Here is a 17,191-nt window from a genome sequence, read left to right as displayed (position 1 = left end):
TTTGGAAACATAGGTATAAGACTGCTACACTTAGAGAAAGCCAAAAACTGCAGTGCAGGAACCACAGGGAGATTGGAGAATGCTGGTATACGGTACATGTATGATTGTTGGAGAGGACATGATAAGGGGCTTTTATTAGGACTCAGGAAAAGAGAATGAAGAACATGAATACTGAAAAGATCTAGAGATACTGCTCTTAGTAAAACATTGTTTGTTTGTTTGTTTTTTAGTTCAAGCAGTATGTTTTTAACAACAGTAGAGAAGAACTGGAAGACTGGTTAATTAACATACTAAAATGGAGTATTTATCAGAGGAGGTAAGACTTTCTTCCAACGTACTGTTGTTTTGTTTCTAGCATTATCTTGCAGTTCCCAGTGCAAGTAGCTACACAAGCATTTCTCTGAGGACAAAGCTGGTTTAGGAGGTTTCACCTAAGGTACACCTCTATCTGTCTTTTCGTTACACTCTGAGACGCTCTGATGCAGCTGCTGTGAAGTATCACTAAAATGATCCAATTTAGAAGAAAGCAGAATCAAGTAACATTCATTCTGATGGTCTTTTAAAATCTGATATCTTGTGTGTATTGTAACCTCAGAAAAGATTAGTTTGGGTGATTAAAGAAGTGGTGAGCTAGTATGTGGGGACAGCATGGGCTGGCCAGGATATGTAGAGATTTTCCAACTGAAGAAAATAAACTCCCAGAAGTATGAATGTATGTTAAGTTTTGTCCCTCAGTATAAGATCAAGTGGCTTGTATGTTAAGTTTTGTCCCTCAGTATCAGATCAAGTGGCTTTAAATGACATTTTAACTATTGGGGATGTTCAGTCTCAGTGCTTAAATATTTTTGAATATTGAAATGCTGTTTTGATTGTAAGTGTTAAGTAGCTACTAAAAGTTATGAAACCCTGCGTTTGTTCTAACCTGTGTATTAGGGTATTTTTCTCATTTGTTACTGGTTCTTCTGATACGTTTAAATGTTGCATTAACCTCTGTTGCTCAGATGCAAAGAGCTCCTACTGAAGGATTCTTCTTACAGGCAGACAGAACAAACATGCAGTTCAATAGTTTGGTTTCTGAATGCTAATTATATCTTCAAAATACAACCATAAACTCATGAGTTGTAGACATTAAATGTCATTGAACTTAGTGAGGTTTAGCTGTAAATTTGAGTAGAATGTATGCAAATAAATACTTCTACATGAGTTTGATTTTTTTGTTAGCTTTTGTATGATTAGTGTACAAAAATGAAAGACATTGTCCAAGTTTGAGTTTCTCTTACTTATTTAGTCACTATATTTAGTCACTGCATTACACTTTCTATTATATGGTACAAATAAAAAGAACGCTGTTTTCCTTTGCAGTGGTATGAAAGACTTTGACAGAAAAGCAGTGATTTGGTTTATGTCAGCCCAGGGCAGTGAATGCTCCCCTTCACCCAGGTTAAGGTGCATGTGGAACAAGTTGAAGCTTGACAAAGAAAAAGCCATCCTCCAGAGGTCAGCTGATAGACTGCAATCCTGGGTACCTGTGGTGGCATGCAGTGTTGCTTTGTGGATGCACTGTTTTTTGAACTGTGGCTCAACACTTACTGGTTTTGCAGTTGCTACTGGAGCAAGGCTTGGGGGCCACTTTTCCAAGTACTGTTGGTAGTTGAGCAAGGGCTGTGTTACTGGATTAAAACACATGGTGCTGTGTTGTGCAGGCCTGTGTTCAGTGGACCCTGTGTTCGGTCTGCAGGGATTGCTTGACCAGGCAATTTTTAGTGGGCTGACTGGGGATGCTAAGTCAGCTTGACAGAGAAGAGAGGGAGTGGCCCCAGTGAGAGCCTGTTAGACACAGTATAAGTACCACAAGTTCACTAGACAGCCCTTTTGGCAGTAATGCAAGATAAGGCTCTTGAAGTTGTTTGGGGTTTTTTTGTTGAATTAACTTGTTCATAAAATGGACCTTCAAACTTGTCAAATTGCACTAGTACTGGATCGTTCTGAGTTTTCCTACTGGTGACCTGAGGGACCCTGAAGCATTTGGGAGTGACTCCTTGGCCCAGCAACTCTTGCAGGAATAGTTTTCTATTCTCTTAGTGGAGGCAAACTGTTCAGGGACATAGACAGTGGTACTCATTGTGCTGGGAGTCAGAGGTGTGTGATGTCTTCCTCCCTTGAAAATGTAGTTTCATAAAAATGCAAGCAGGTTGAAACTGCTCCATGGCATCCTTTAAGTCCTTTTGCCTTTTCCTGGGTGTTTGATAGTGGGCTTCTTCCAGAGGAATTGAACAGTTTCATCACAGGTTTTATGCACAGCCCACAAGGTTTGTTGCCCAGCGGCTAAGGGTCACAGCAGGTCTAGGATCTCTCAGTCTGCTCAGTGGCAGGTCAAGTTCCATTTGCAGAAGATGCATTTGCATTTTGGTAGGTGATGCACATATGATAATGCAGAATGGCAACCTCAGAGAATTAGAGTGCAGAACTTATTGATTCTAGCTTTAAAGATGACTGAAGACTTACCTACACAATCCTATAGACGAAGCAGTGGAAGAGGGAATTGTTGCAAAGCCCTGTAAGTTATCAGTGACAGTCCTAACACTGCATGCTGTAGCACAACTTGTAGCATCTTTCAATTAAATTGTTGAAAACCCTTGATTGAGATTTGAATGATGACAGGATTTTTTAGACAAGCTAGATTAATAGCATCGTCTAGATGCTGTAGTTTTGATCTTGCAGTAAGGGCCCTTAATCAGAGTTCTTCACACTGTCATAACTCAGCTTCAGAAGCAAGATTCCTCTTTCCCTGTCCCCTGTTACTTCAGCAACAATACTGTTCCTGTGTTTTTGTAAAGTGCGTGCAGAGTCCTTGTATTGGCTGTTAAACCAAGGTCAGAATTAACTTCTTGTTTATAGTTAAAAATCTAGACCTGTGCTATGGTGCTTGAAGCCTTCCAGCTCCTCTAAAGCGAGTACAGAAAGGTAAATCTTATCTTGAGTTATATGCTAAGATAATTTAGTTGGTAAGCTATATGTAGCTCCTAAAGGTAACTTTGCTTTCAGGTGACTGAAACGTGCTGTGGCAATGTCTTTTTTTGCCAGCTACTCAGTTTCAGTCTCAGTAGTATTGCCTGCTGCTTCACGAACACCCAAATTTTGTTTAGAAACAAAAAAAATCCCGCCATAATCCATTCGGGCTCCAGCCAGGCTAGCTTTTTTATGTTTATTGCTTCTGCGTTAGACCCAGAAGGTGGACTAATGTGCGTGAAAGATAGTCTACTTTAGGTTTTGATTTGCTTATTCTTCAAACCAGACAGTGCTTGCAGGAACAGGGTAGTTTTGAAGACAAGTGTTTGCAGAAAGTGTAGTCTGTTTTTGTTGAAGGAAAAACAGCAGAACTCAGTAATGTCTTCAGCAGGCAGCTGTATATTTGCAGGAAGGTGCCAGTCTGTGGCTGCAAAGACGACAGAATTAACACTTTACTACTAACAAAGATTGACTAAAAATGGGTATGTTGCCTTTCTTAACTCCTGCCTTCCCTCTAGAATCTCTCCATCTAAAGCCCTACGTGACCTGTTAGGCACTTTCTCTGCACTGTTTGGCCACACTGTAATTCAGCTGTGCCTGTCCTCATGTCAGAGTTGAGGCACTGCTGCCTGCATAGTCATTCTGCTTCAACAAGGGCTGGAAGCAGACCGTGCTCTTGTTCTCCTTGTCAGCAGTATTTCTCCCTCTCGAGCCAAGTACCAGAGCAGAGCTGCAGTATGTAGGTATCAGTAAGTGCAGGATTGTATTATGCTGATGGTGTGTTGTGATACTTCTCTGATAACATTTGATTACTTTGCAACAAAGATAGAAGTTACTGTGGGCTAGATTTGGTACATCCTATATTCTTGTTTACCCTAGGGCCTGTATATTTAAGGAAGTTGCAAAAAATATGTGTAGTTTTGTCCTTTTTAAGGACCAGACAGGCGTTATCCCCAGCTTGTGTCCTAAAAAGTTTCTTTTCTGTTTGTTTTCAGTAATTAAGGTGCTGACAAGTTTTGACTTCTTCATCCTCATAAACATGAGTGAAGTTCAGGCTATGGTAGAATTCTCCGTGGAGCTCCACAAATTCTTCAATGTGGATTTGTTTCAAAGAGGGTAGGTAGTGTGTTCTTTCAGACTTTACTGTGGTTGATGGCTGATGTTGGAAAGACCTTAATGGGTACTGTTGTGTAGTGTCGCTTCAAGTATTATTGACTATTTTTGTAGTGATTTGAAAAATTTTTATTCCTTATTGGAAAGACATATACTTTCTAGGAATTAAAATTAAATACTCAAATAATCTGGCCTAAAACTTAAGTTGTCATAAAATACTTTTTTTGTCTAATTGGAGAAGAGGGAAGCTCTGTAGATTTGGAGGGTAGATTATAATCTTATCCAGGTCTTTACCCTTTCATATCTTAATTTATGTAATCCCATTTGTTTAAAATACAATAGGTGTTTCTCTTGAATCCTTTAAAAATGTTGATTCCCCAATTAACTCATTAGTTTATCGGTTTGACAGTGGAGGACTTCACCAGCTTCTCTCCTCCTAACAGTGTGCTGTGCCTTCACAGTTAGAGGAGACTCCACACTGCCTCTTTAGACTCTCCTGACCTCCCCTTACTCCACCAGGTCTCTGTAAAAGGCTTGTGCACGTTCCTTTCACTTGATATTACCTGATTGTCCTCAGATTACTTTGTAAAGTCCTCCTTTCCTATGGCTGCATAGGAAATAATCCTTTGTAGCTTATTTTTTAGTTGAAGAGTATTGGTCATCTGGCATTGTGGTGCAATGCCCTTCTGACAGTCTTCTACAGACTACAGTAAAAATGTCAGTATTGTAGTTCTTATGATGTTTGTTTTAGATAAATCTGGTTGAGGCTGTGCCAGCGCTTACAGATGGGGAACATATATATCAGTGTTGATTTATGATAGCTCCTTTTTCCAAAATATTGTAGAATAACTTAGAAACGTATTAGTAATAAGAAAATACATTTTTGATTTTAACCTTGTCATAATTCAGGGCAAGTGGGGGAGTCATTTGTTTTGGTAGGGTTGGGTTTTTTTGTTTGTTTTCTGATTTTTCTGACAAGGTGAGTTGATGAGGGCAAAGTAATCAGAAAATTTCATTGCTTTGGGATGCACATAGTTCCTCCACCTTGAAGTAACCCTCTGGGGTGGGTATTCTGGGGAAGAGTGATATTAAAAAAAGGTAGGATTGGGAGGGAGCTCAGGAGAAAGAGGCTGTTATAAAAAATGTATCTTGGCTAACTAGCCTCTATCTTTGCCATGTTACTGTTGGTTTTCATCTATATTTTGTTAAAGCTAGCTTTTCTCTAAATTTGACCTGAAGGTGGTACTGACAGAAGCAATGATCCATTATGCTTGCTACCATTTTCAGTGAAAGTATATGTAAAAAACTATGTCCCCTTTCTAGGGAAAATTGTAATTTCACTCTTCGTTGGAAGAGAAGGACTAAGGAAGGCTGAAGAGGTCTCAGAAAACACTGAGAATATTCTAACTGCTTCAGCAAAAAAGCAGAGTCTGCTGAACTGTAGACTTTTTTAATCTCTGAAATTGGTGGGGAAGGAGAGGGTAGAATATGACAGCTATGTTAACTCTAGTAGGGAAGAGCCTGAAAAGAAGAAAGTGTTTTGGTTGTCTTAACCTTACATTTCAAATGATTCCTTAGAAGGGTAGTTGAGAAGCAAAGCACAGCAGTATAATTACCAGTGCTCTACTTGGCATCTTTCTCTTTAGCTTACTCTTTAAAAAGCGGTAAATTCACAGGGCAAGTTCAGAGAGGTGGAATGCTGACATAATGAGAAAAGCGACAGGAGTAGATAGATACTACCTCTCTGGTTTCAAGCTGAACCTGTAACTCTGGGCATGTTTCCTTAGAAAGCAATGTTGGGAAGGAGAGGGAGCTTCCAGAATAATGCAAAAGACTGAGCAGTGTGGCTATTGCAATGATTTCTGTGAATCTGGGTAAGTTCTAGTATTTTTCTAGGGCACTGTTTTTGTATTTATTGGAGACAGGATGTAATACTTATGCTGGCAGAAAAGCTCTTGTATGATGGATTGAATCAGCAGAAAAGGAAATCTTCAGTTTCATTGTTAGCCTCCTAGTTTTGAGCTACCACCATGTTCAGTGTGGTTTCTCTCACCAAAAGTCAGATATAGAATTGATTGTACTCTGGGTTTGTTTGGGATTGTGTGCATTCAAGCCTACCCGGCTTAGCCTGACTGTCTCATACTGGTAGAAGTATAGTGACCTTCTGAATTGTGTAAAATAAAATGTTGGCTGTTGCAAGTAAACACATCAAGTTGATCAAGCTCCTTCTTAAAACTTAGCAGATTTTTATTCAAACTGTTTGCTTGGAGAGTTCATAGTCTCACTCTTTTGATTATTGGAGATGTCATAATCTCCAGCCTAAATTTCATTCTGATCAGTTTTTCATTGTTTTTTTAACCAGCTTTTTTCTGTTCTTTGAATGACACTATCAGTTCGAGTGTTGACCCTGATGTATTTTTAGATGTCAGTCTTTTGTCTCCTTTATTAAATATGAACTGAATCAGTTGAATTTGTGGCATTTCCCCACCCTCCCTTTCTGTCCAGTCCACATATCCCACTATCCAATCAAAACCATTATTATCTCTTCCTGGTTTTATAGCTATTTGAAGAAATCTGCCAGCTGTTGCATCCGACTGTAGCATGTTTTCTTGGATCCGTATCTGTAGTGACACTATTGCCAGAAGCACTTATGACTTTGTTTATGCTAACAATTAATTTGCTACATTAGGAATTAATTACTAAAAGCAGTGTTAATGTCCCTACATCTCTGTGCATCTAGGGTTACTTCAGTCTAGATTTAATCTCATCCTCTGGACCAATTGTTTTGCATTGTGGGTGTATTTTGAAGTTGTTCATACCAGTAATTGGTTCAGGCCTTTTTGTTCTCGGGGTGAGGAGGTTGAAGTGCATTTTGTGACAAGTAGATCAGAGCCTGTGTTTAGTTTTTTTCCAGGAGATATCTAGGCGATATACACGGAAGGCTCTCAGTGAAATGAAGCAGCACACAGCAAACCAGGATTGTTTGGGAAGGTGCCTCAAAACCACTCTGCAGATGTAAACCAATCCGCAGTGCAGACAGCCAAAATTTCTCATAGTATTTCACTCAAGATCAAATCAACTCACTGTTATAACTATGTTACTCTCCTAACTGACCCTTTAAAGCAGACTGTTTTCTTTATGTTTAGGTAATTTGTTTTTCTAAGTGGAGGAAAAATACACAGAGCAGACACTTCATTCTAATACACAAGACTTGCTTGTATGTGTAGCTCCCTGCTTCTCATCTAGTTCAAGAAAGGTTGTTCTATGTCTGTGGTGATTCTGGTGGTTAGCTTCCTCTGGCAGTTGCACTGTAGCTGCAAGTCACAGAAGTATGTAGTAAATACAGCTATTTCATTATATTTTGTTACAACACTGTGCCACTTGCTTCAAATAAGGCTTTACAATTTTCCTTTCTGAACTAGTGGAATGTGATGATGGGGAGGTTTTGCTCAGACAGTGATTGATATGTGAGTATTGTGTGACAGAATGAATAAAACCAGTGTAATTGTTTGGTACCTGTGAGAATGATGGTGTGAGGTAGTGATACTTCAGGCTATTTTGTCGTCTTTGTTCATAAAAGCTGCAGTTAGATTTGGGCTCTGTAGTGCTGACCTTTTGTAAATGTGAAAGGAAATAAAACAAAGCTTGGGTGCAATGTGGACTTCGGAAGTGGAGAATGAGTTGAGTGGAAAACTGATTGGATGATTGCGCTCAAAGAGTTGTTGTCAGTGGTGCAAAGTCGAACTTGTAGCTGATGACTAATGGCATCCCTCATGGATTGATACTGAGTCAGTAGTTTACTGTTTTGATTGACAACCTAGACAGAGTGCCTCCTCAAGTTTTTGAGTGATAACAGATTGTAGGGAATGGTTAGATAACCTGGAGAATGGAGCTGGGGCTTTGTAGGGATCCAGCCAAACTGGAGAAATGGGCTGGTAGGAATGTCATCAAATTAAGGGCAAATGCAAAGTCCTCCAGACGGGGTTGAATAACCCTGTATGTCAGTGCAGGCTGGGGACCAGCTGGCTAGAAAGAAAGCACCTTTGCAAAAAAAGCTACTGGGGGTCCTGGCGGACAACGGGTTGAACATGAGCCAGCAGGGTGTTGTGGCAGAAGAGGACCAATTGCGTATCATTCTGTAACAGTGAGAGGAGAGTGTAGCAGCAGGAATAGTTTGGAAAAGTAAGGTCTCCATCCTTTCTGTGTTACGCTGCCTGATTTCCTGCCAGCAGTTTAGCAGTGCTGTCAGGCTGTATTTCCCATTTACTTTGTTTTCAAACCAGGCTACTTGTCTTTCCATACTGACTTGCCTCTTTGAAAAATCTGTAAAATAGTTGCTCAATACATATATATCTTTTGCAAAAATACGAACTATTAAGAGGTATAGGGTTTCTCTGTGATGAGAGTTACTGCCCAGAGTGTGGGATTTCTGAACATGTATGATCAGTTTAATATTACTTTCAGTGCTGGAGATAGGGAAAAGTTGGTTGGTTTTTTTTCTGTTTGGCCAGTATCTTTGGACAAAAGCTGTTTCCTGAAATCATTTTTTGCCACACTGATAAGTACTGTGTCTGTGTCACTGTGCTTCCCTATTTATATTTACATTCACATGTTTATTTCTGTAAGTCCTTTAACATAAGGACTCTCCTGTGTTTGCACAACAGACAGCTAGCTCTTAGGTTTATTACTGAAAGGCCTATTCTGCCTACTTATAATAATTGTTAATAAGAATAATCTTTCAAAACTTTATCAGCAAGCCATGTTCCAGGGAACTGAAATGAAGAGCGGTTTTGGCCATAGAACAGATGACAGTGTTCTCTTAAAACATTTTTGTGTGCGCTTAGAGCATTGCATGCTTGTTTTCTCTAGTGGTGATGTTATCAGTTCTAGATGGACAGAATGTAAGATGTCCTGGTAATTTGATTTTGACTTATCTTTTTCTGGTGTTTAAAAATTTGTGCAGCTAGGAGGTTGGGGGACACCCGTGGCAATTTTAGCACTGTTTGTAACAGAAGTTTGGGATTTTTACTTGTTACACTTTCTGCTCTGTCTTCTGCCGCTGCCTTCTGATGATTATGAATGTTATTTACAATGCTGTTCTTCAAAGATGTTGTTACTGTAAGAGGCAAGTTGTCTCTTACTTGGTTTTCTGCTGTGGACTGTGAATGCTTACCCTCCATGTTTACATATGTGTTTTATCTGTGTCAGCATCCTGAATTGAGGTGTAAATGTTTTGAGCATTTCTGAATTCAAACAACTGGTTATTGAAAGTGCCACAGTGCTTTTTTAAAAGTTAACACTGCAGTTTAACTTGCAGTTTTCCCCACCGACTAATGAATTCTAATGCCTAACTTGCAATAGTTAGATGAGGTTTTCATTTCTATGGAGCTGTGTACTGCTTTTTCATTTGTGAAATGACAAATCGAATGAGCTAAAGAAACTTAGCTGATGGTTTGTAGTTTAGCATAGTGCACGCATTGCTGCAAGACCTGCTTTGAAAACAGCTTTAGTCTATGTTTTCCCTATATCCGTGCATTCTTATAATGCCAATGTTAAATTCTTACTTTATCACTAATAATTTATTTTTTTCAGTAATATGCATGCATATACAACTGGCCAAAGCTGGATTTAGGTGGTTTTCTATAGCAATGTCTCTATGTATGTGCTTTGTCTTTTTTTTATTATTATTTTTTGTAACAGTTTTCTTTGTGAGGTAGAGTATCTGCTGTTTCATTGCAGGTGTCAGAAACAGAACTCGGTAATGGTTATTTCAGCTAAGTGTAAATTTGTTGTTAACCCAAGTAGGCTATGAATGGTGCAAGTGAAATAAAGTATTAACAGTAGGTCTTCATTACAGCTGCAGGTTTACATTTGTGCCCGGTGTGTCTAGTTATCTGTTACTTCACTTTGTTCTGGGATAAAACAGTCTTGCAAAAGCACATCAAGAGTTTACATTAGTAATGTGAGTCTACCACAATTTTTAAAGTGTTTTGTTTTATAAATACTGGTTAACAGATGGAAGAAGAATATTAAATACCTTTCACAGAAGAGACTAGTGGATTCTAGCATAAAGCACATTTTTTTGAGGTGTATCATATCTGAAATCAGGTTATTAGTAAGTTTTCAGTAGCACGAAGTTGCTTGTGAACCTAAGTCCTATTCAAAGTCAAAGGAATTTAAGCTTCAGAGACTACTGGAAATAACAGTCTCATGGTATTCTTGTGTGTCAGGGATTTATGTTTTTTCCATGTGCAGATACTTGCTGATGTGTCTGAGCAGTACTGACCTTTTATGCTTCCATGTGTGTGATTATGTAATGTAGTGTGAAAGAAAATACACAGAATCAGAATATAAATTTTAATGAATCTTACTACAATTACACAGTAATTTCATGAGAAATAATGCAATATATGAGAAGCGGTTGGGTTTTTTTTCTGATCCAGTAAGTTGTCTACATTGGTTTTATAATGTATTAACAGAAAACTAAAATTTGAAGAGTACTCTTTCAGTACAGCCACTTTTCTTTCTCTTGGCTACGTCAGGAATGAAAAGGTTTTGTCCTTACAGAAATAGCCTCTCTTAACATTTTGTAATGTTAGCATATGATCAAATAACACACCCTAATGGGCAAGGAACATTCGGACTCACCTGTTTGGTTTTCTATTTAATTCATACAGCTCAGTCATACTTTTACTTTCAAACTGCATTTCTGTATGACATAGCTTTCTGGAATTGTGAATTGCCTTCTGACATGTTGCTTATCTTCTGAAGTGTTGTACTGTGATCTTTACTTAATGTAGTACAGTCTACAAAGGGAGAAGAAAGCTGTCATATTTGTCTAACAGTTGCAAGATGAACTCTGATCTTCAGCTTATGGTTTTACAATAATACAAATAGCAGTAATATGGATTCAAGTTTTGGAGGGTTGCACTGTAAACTCAAGGGACTAGTCTGTCTAGGACAAATAATGCAAATACATTTGGTTTTATTCTTTTTTAAAAGTGGATCGGTTTCTAATTCTAGTTCAACAGTGGATGCACACACACAGGTCCTGCTTGCTCTGAGGCAAGAACGGGTAAGACTGGGAATGAACAGTGTGGAAGTTGTATTTTAAGTTGGTATTGCTTCAGAAGTTAAAAGTTAATATCGCCAAATATCCTGTTATACTTTCTGATGCAGGATGTCTGAGAGGCCAATGACATGGTCTAGTCCCAAAGAGCAATAAGAATTTGAAGTACCATGTGATGGTACCTTAAAGTCTTGTTTTTTAAAATGAAAAGCTTTGTATTTGTTGAGAACAGGATTTGGAAAAGTAAGTGGAAAATTGAGCACTGCTTCCTTTGAGTTAGCTTAGAAATTAAGGCTTTTGAAGTGTACTCTGCCTTAGCTGTGTGAGAGGAACTGAAGACAAGAGGTTGTTGTACTGCCTGTCTTCAGATAACAGAGTTCAGTGCCTGTACAAGGAGACTTCTAGCCATGCAGGGAAGCTTTTCTAGGGGTCACCTAGAGCTATTGTCAGTTGGGCTTCTGCTCTGAAGCCTAGAGAATCCCTCTACCCTGTGTTAATTCCTAAAAGACTAGCGTCCAGCTTAAGAAGTTAAATCAGATCCTGAAGCTACCTGGTTTAGGAATGGACTCTGATGTGTAAAGATGACAGTACAGGTGCTTATTTCTTCAATCATTATTCATAGAGGTATAGCTAACAGTTGGTAATGGTAGTTGTCCCGGAGGTGTGTTGGAGTTTTTCCTGCATTTCCACCCCCATCCCCACCCCCACCCGCCCATACTGATGCAAATAAAATACCTTAAATTTTGTCAAGTGTTGATGGGTACTCATTGCATGTTCTAGACTTCTCAGATATTGGGTAGCAATTTCAAATCACCTGATGTTAAACATCATCACTTTTGCATTTGAAATTGTTACTTTGCAACTGAAAATATTTTGTCAACTCAGAATTAAAGCTGTCTAATGGCATCCCATACCCTCCAGGCATCGAATTTGGCAACAGAACAAAAAATAAACAGCTCAGATGTGTACTTACACCATCTTAATGTCTTGCTGGAGCCTGACAGCACTGTGATAGCTGCAGCTATTTTGTGTGACAGCAAGGTTATATGTAATTGTGATATGGCTTATATAATTTGTCCTCCTATGAGGACTCTGTCTGAGGAGTCTACGTAATTCCTTCTTTCTTTATGCAGCCAAAGAAAGATGTGTCTTGTGTACATAAGGCCAAGTACCATTTCACATTGCAGAGTAAAGATCGTATTTTGCCGTGAGGACTGTCAGCAGAAACATAAGTGAGTTTAGTGAGGGAGTAAATGACAGCGTAAGATAGTCTTGAATATAAAAGTATTTTCTCTGGAGAGAGAACTTTTTATTATTTGTAGAACAAGACAGCTAGCTTCTGTGTGTTGTATGAAGGAAGAATGGGAGTAGGTGTTAGCTGAAGACATCAGAATAATGGTTTTTTGAGTATGTACCACCTTTTTCTAAATCTACGTGTTTTACTGAGTTCAGTTTTCTGGAATGGCATGTGACAGCAGTAGCAGTTTTAACTTTGCATGAAATACATGTTTAGTCATTAATATCGCTAATTTTGAGACTCTTTCAGGGGTTAACACTCTTTTTTGTGCAGAAGTTTGTAGCTTCTGCACGGGCTTACAGTTCAGACTGTGTCTGTGTGGTGGTAACCAGGGGAAAACCAGGGAAAAATATGTCATTCTTATGTGTTCTGCCCTATTTATGTGTGCTTGGTTAATATACATAATAGTTACAGCAGAAAGGTGATTATGTTGGTTCTTTAGGTTAGTTTGCCATCTGTAGCTATCTGAAGGAAGGGAGGGAGAAAGATGCTCATTCTGTGTTCCAAAGTCTTGACTGCCATGTGATACAACAGAAGTTCCTGGTATGGTGTCCCTTTGTGTGTCTTCTGCTGCACATACATGTAGTCATACCTTTATGTGTACCTGTGTCTGTAATCACAAACAGCAGTTTACTGGATCATCACATTCTTCAGAGAGCATATAGCTTTATCTGTATACGGAACCAGTCTCAGTCCACCAACTCAGATGTGCTGCCTCCACTTCAATCAGGTGCTCTCCCAAAAATATCTTCCTTTCTCACTCCTTAAACTTCCTGTCAATTACTGTACTCCCTGTCAAGTAACTTCTCAGATTTTTGGAATTTTTTTTAACCTTATTTCATCCCACTCCACTTGTTCTCCCTTTCCTAGATTCTAACTCGTGTTGGCAGTGGGCAAGGAAGCTCAAGGCATCTCCAAAGACTTAGAGGCCCTCCAGACTGGACCATCACATTCATGCTTATCCATAAATGACTTCATTTATTTCTTTGCAAAATTTTAAAATTGCTTTTAAAAATATGTCATGTTTCTCCAGAGAGATGATGAATACCATTTACTAAATGATCAAGACCTCTGATACCACTCATTTGTATTTGCATGTGTTATTAATGCAAGAAGTAACTTTCAGGCTATTGGAGGTGATCAGATTGGGGAGGGAAAAAAAAGGTGTATTTTTCACCTGTGCCACTTTCTTTGAAATACATGGTTGTGTAACTGCCTGAGCTCTGATTTTGGTGGAGGGAGAGGGTGAGAAGGATAGCCAGCATAGCCCACTGTTAATACCATGAACCCAAATCAGTTGTGAAACAGCATTCTGGTCTAGGGACTTGTAGTTGGTTTGAGCCAGTACAACCGCACGTATCTGCCAAAAGGTGTGACTATGCGTGGTCTTCTCCTGTTTGCTCTTGCAGTTATGCAGTTCTGTGGTCAATAAGACAGGCTTGCTTTTGGCAGTAGTGTAGTTGGAGAGTGGATTAAGCTGGCAGGAACACTGGGGTAAGAGCATAGGGGTAACAGATAGGAAGATCTGTTGATGACAGCTGCCTGAAGAGGGTGGTCCTGCTTCTGGTGCTTCCTATGTGCTGCTGTAATGCTCTTCTACCTTACGGCTGGTCAGCTCAAAATGGTCAGCCAGCAGAAAAATAAAAAACCACAGAATATGATTCTGGTTTTGCTGGTTTATCTCCCTAGCCCACATAAGGATCGGATATTCTGTCAGTGCTGGTGCACAAGGAGTAAAAAATACACAGGAGGGATGGGATTCCTGCTTCTGTCACCAACTTGCTTTTGGTTTGATTTAACTATAATGCTGAACTGCATCCTGAGAGAAATGTTTGTAAAAGTTCCAACCTCTGTGTTAGGAAGACATCTCTTGAACAGGAGAAGCCATTATGTCAGTATGATCTGCTGAGTGAGAGCAGACCAGAGATTAGTATGTTTTGAAACAAAACCTCTGTTTGAACTTCTGCATTCATCTCAGTTGGCATCCCTGCCCGTAGGATACAGAGTTATGTCAGACACCAGGTACGTCAACTCTGATTTCCCTAAATCTCTCATGTAGAGATACAGAACTTGCCTGGCGATGCCTTTTTGCAGTTTCCACCTTCCTTGCTGCTGGCTGTTTCATGCCACCGCAGTGCACTGCCTTGTCAGCTGCGCTGGCTGAGCTGCTGTAGAGGCCTGCTGTAAGCTGAGCTGTTGAATTGCTCCAGTTTGCAGAACTGCTCTGCCAGTAGTGCATTGGTGTCATTGAGGAAGGTGGCAGTGTATTGTGGCAGGAGGGGCAAGAGTGAGCGCCTGGGAGGACAAGGAAGAGGAAAAGGGGAAAACAGAACTCCTTAAGCTTGATTTCTTGCAAAAATTCCTTATGTTGTAGAAGTATAGCCTCATTTTCAAGACATTATTCTTGGTATTTCCTTGTTACGAGGAGTGGCAGGCAGGATTTCCTAGATGCCCACTTGCATGAGTGACAAAGAGAAGGACTTCAACAACTGCAGAAGGACAAAGGGACCCACTCTGATACTTGCTGGGGAAAGGGCCCTAATCACCCCTAGAATGCCAAGTCCCTTTCTGTAGGTCAGCTCTGAAAGGAGGAAGGAGATGATAGAAAGGCAAGTCTGCAGATCCAGAGCAGCAGAGACCTTCAGCTTCCAACTCTCCAAGGAGAACTTGGATTCTACTTCAGTGATTTTTGCAGATCCCAGCTTACAGGGAGCAGTGGTAGGAGGTCAACCTCATAAGGGAAACACAAGGATTTAGATACTCATGTCCATGGAAAGATTGAGGCTCTTCACTATACATATACAGTAAGTCATACCGTCATCTTGACCATCTCAGCACTTCAATCTTATTACTATGGCTAGTGCTTCTATGGACTTTTTCCCTTTTCCTCGTCATACTATTCTACCCTTTGCAGTTTTCATCTCATAGTATTTTTGCATGCCTTTCCTTCAGCAATTTGTTTCCTACCTTTCCTGAATACATTCCTACAAACAAGTTATTTCAGATTATCTTGGATATTGTTGGAAGTTTTTAGCAGTGCTTTTTACAGCTTTCTCAAAACAAAAGCCTTTGACAAAACGCAGACTTTTTAGAAAAAGGATTTTTTTTGTTTGTTTGCTTGTTTAATTTTTACAACTTCTTGAACAGGTTCCGTGGGTGCTGTATGTCTTCAGGATAACCAGCTTGTGGAACCTGGCGGGAGAAAAATGTGTTTGGCTACTCGAGTCTATTTGTGGTGCCCATGTAATTTGTTTAGTTTATTTAAACTGTCATCAGAAGATTAACTCTTGTGCGTTTGAAATTTTTAACTTTGTTCTTCTAAGGGTGTATTTACTGCCATGTACTAGATGGGGTGGATGTTTGGACACCAAAGATACTTTTACTGTAGGAGGTGGCTCTACCGTGGGAAAAATAAAAAGTCTCTTCAAGAACAGCAACTTCTTCCTTTTCATGAAGGATTAAGAAGTGGAGTGTTTGGGAGTCTCTGTTTCAAATCTTGGATGCTCACCTTACTATTTGACATTCATGAGCTTTTGGCATCATCTTAATAAGAATGTGAATTTTGGAATTTAGAGAAACAGATCTTGACTTCTGTTCCTAACTTTTCATAGCTTGCTTGTAACATTGTTCTGTCATATTCTCTTAAGATTATTCTTTAAGAATTATGTTAATAATGAATGCATAAGCACAATACACAGTGAGTAGATCTTCTTCTCTCAATCTTTTTAGACTTGAAACTCTTGAAGTTGGGTGAAAAAATAATTACGGGAAGTGACAGTACAATTTCACGTTTTTTCTGAGCATGGAGTCCCACCAGCAGCTCAACCTGACCTAAGCCCATGTTATGTCACTGAAGGGAATGGTCCCACTGTCTCCCCTGGCTGTGCAACCCTACCTTCTGTAATAGCCTCTAGGGGATTTTTTTTTTTTTTTTTTTTTCGCTTTCCAGGTGGATGAGCATGTTGATCTGATTTACTATACAGTTGCTGGAATATCAAAACTTGTTTGAGGAGAGGCAAAAACATGTAAAAGGGGTTTTGGACTGCAAATTGCTCCTGCTGGTGGCAGCACTGTCTTAAGCTGACTTAAATGAATCATGGAACTGTGTCTTACTTGAAGGAAAAAAGATAGATGCTTCTGATTTTTAAAGACTTTTTTTGGTGTCCTAATAACATCTCACAGCACTATGTTATATTCGAAACTATAATGATTCAATTTAATAAATTGAACTGGAGGAGCTAATGTGACTTCCTTGAATGACATAGTTTTCTACAGGGGGAAAGATGAAGATTTTGGTAAGGGGTAGAGTGATGACCTTTATTTGATATCTTACATAAGACACAGCAGTTCACGTGGGCTTTTTTTTCATGATTTTTTGCAGTAATTTTCTTTATGGTACCTGAATTTCCATCCCTGGTTTAATGTATGATTTATTTGCTATTAAAACAGAGATTGCCTTTCCCTAAAATAAGCTGCAGAGTGAATTGTAAGGCTTGTATACTTGATTACTAACAGATGAGAGGAACAGAATTGCACAGCTGCAAAACTTAAAAAATTTGAAGGACCAGTGAATGCCAGAAAATGAGTTGTCAGACTTGTCTTCTGATCTCCCATCTGTTGTGTTTGCTAAACCTTGATTTCAAAATTAACATGTTATGATGTGTCTGAGTAAAACCTGCTGCCTGTGAACAAGGGGTGGAACT

The 17,191-nt window shown here is 39.3% G+C and overlaps 1 protein-coding gene across 8 annotated transcripts in view; it reads left to right on the top strand.

Annotated features, from left to right (window-relative positions):
* FAM135A (family with sequence similarity 135 member A) overlaps positions 1-17,191 on the top strand; it is a 99,568-nt gene that overhangs the window by 23,209 nt on the left and 59,168 nt on the right. For 3 of the 8 annotated variants that reach the window (XM_080388809.1, XM_080388811.1, XM_080388810.1), the window contains exons 2-3: positions 231-316; positions 4,005-4,125. The exons of 3 other annotated variants lie outside the window; for them this stretch is intronic. In XM_080388809.1, coding sequence (XP_080244935.1) covers positions 4,049-4,125 — 77 coding nt within the window. In that variant the 5' untranslated portion in view covers positions 231-316; positions 4,005-4,048. The remainder of the gene's footprint in view (positions 1-230; positions 317-4,004; positions 4,126-17,191) is intronic. 2 more of the 8 variants (XM_080388808.1, XM_080388807.1) reach the window with 1 other exon arrangement.

The sequence above is a fragment of the Falco punctatus genome, assembly GCF_963210335.1.
Source record: "Falco punctatus genome assembly, chromosome: 5".
Lineage (NCBI taxonomy): Eukaryota > Metazoa > Chordata > Aves > Falconiformes > Falconidae > Falco > Falco punctatus.
Note: the sequence above shows the minus strand (reverse complement) of the source record. Positions and strands in the feature narration are given on the sequence as shown.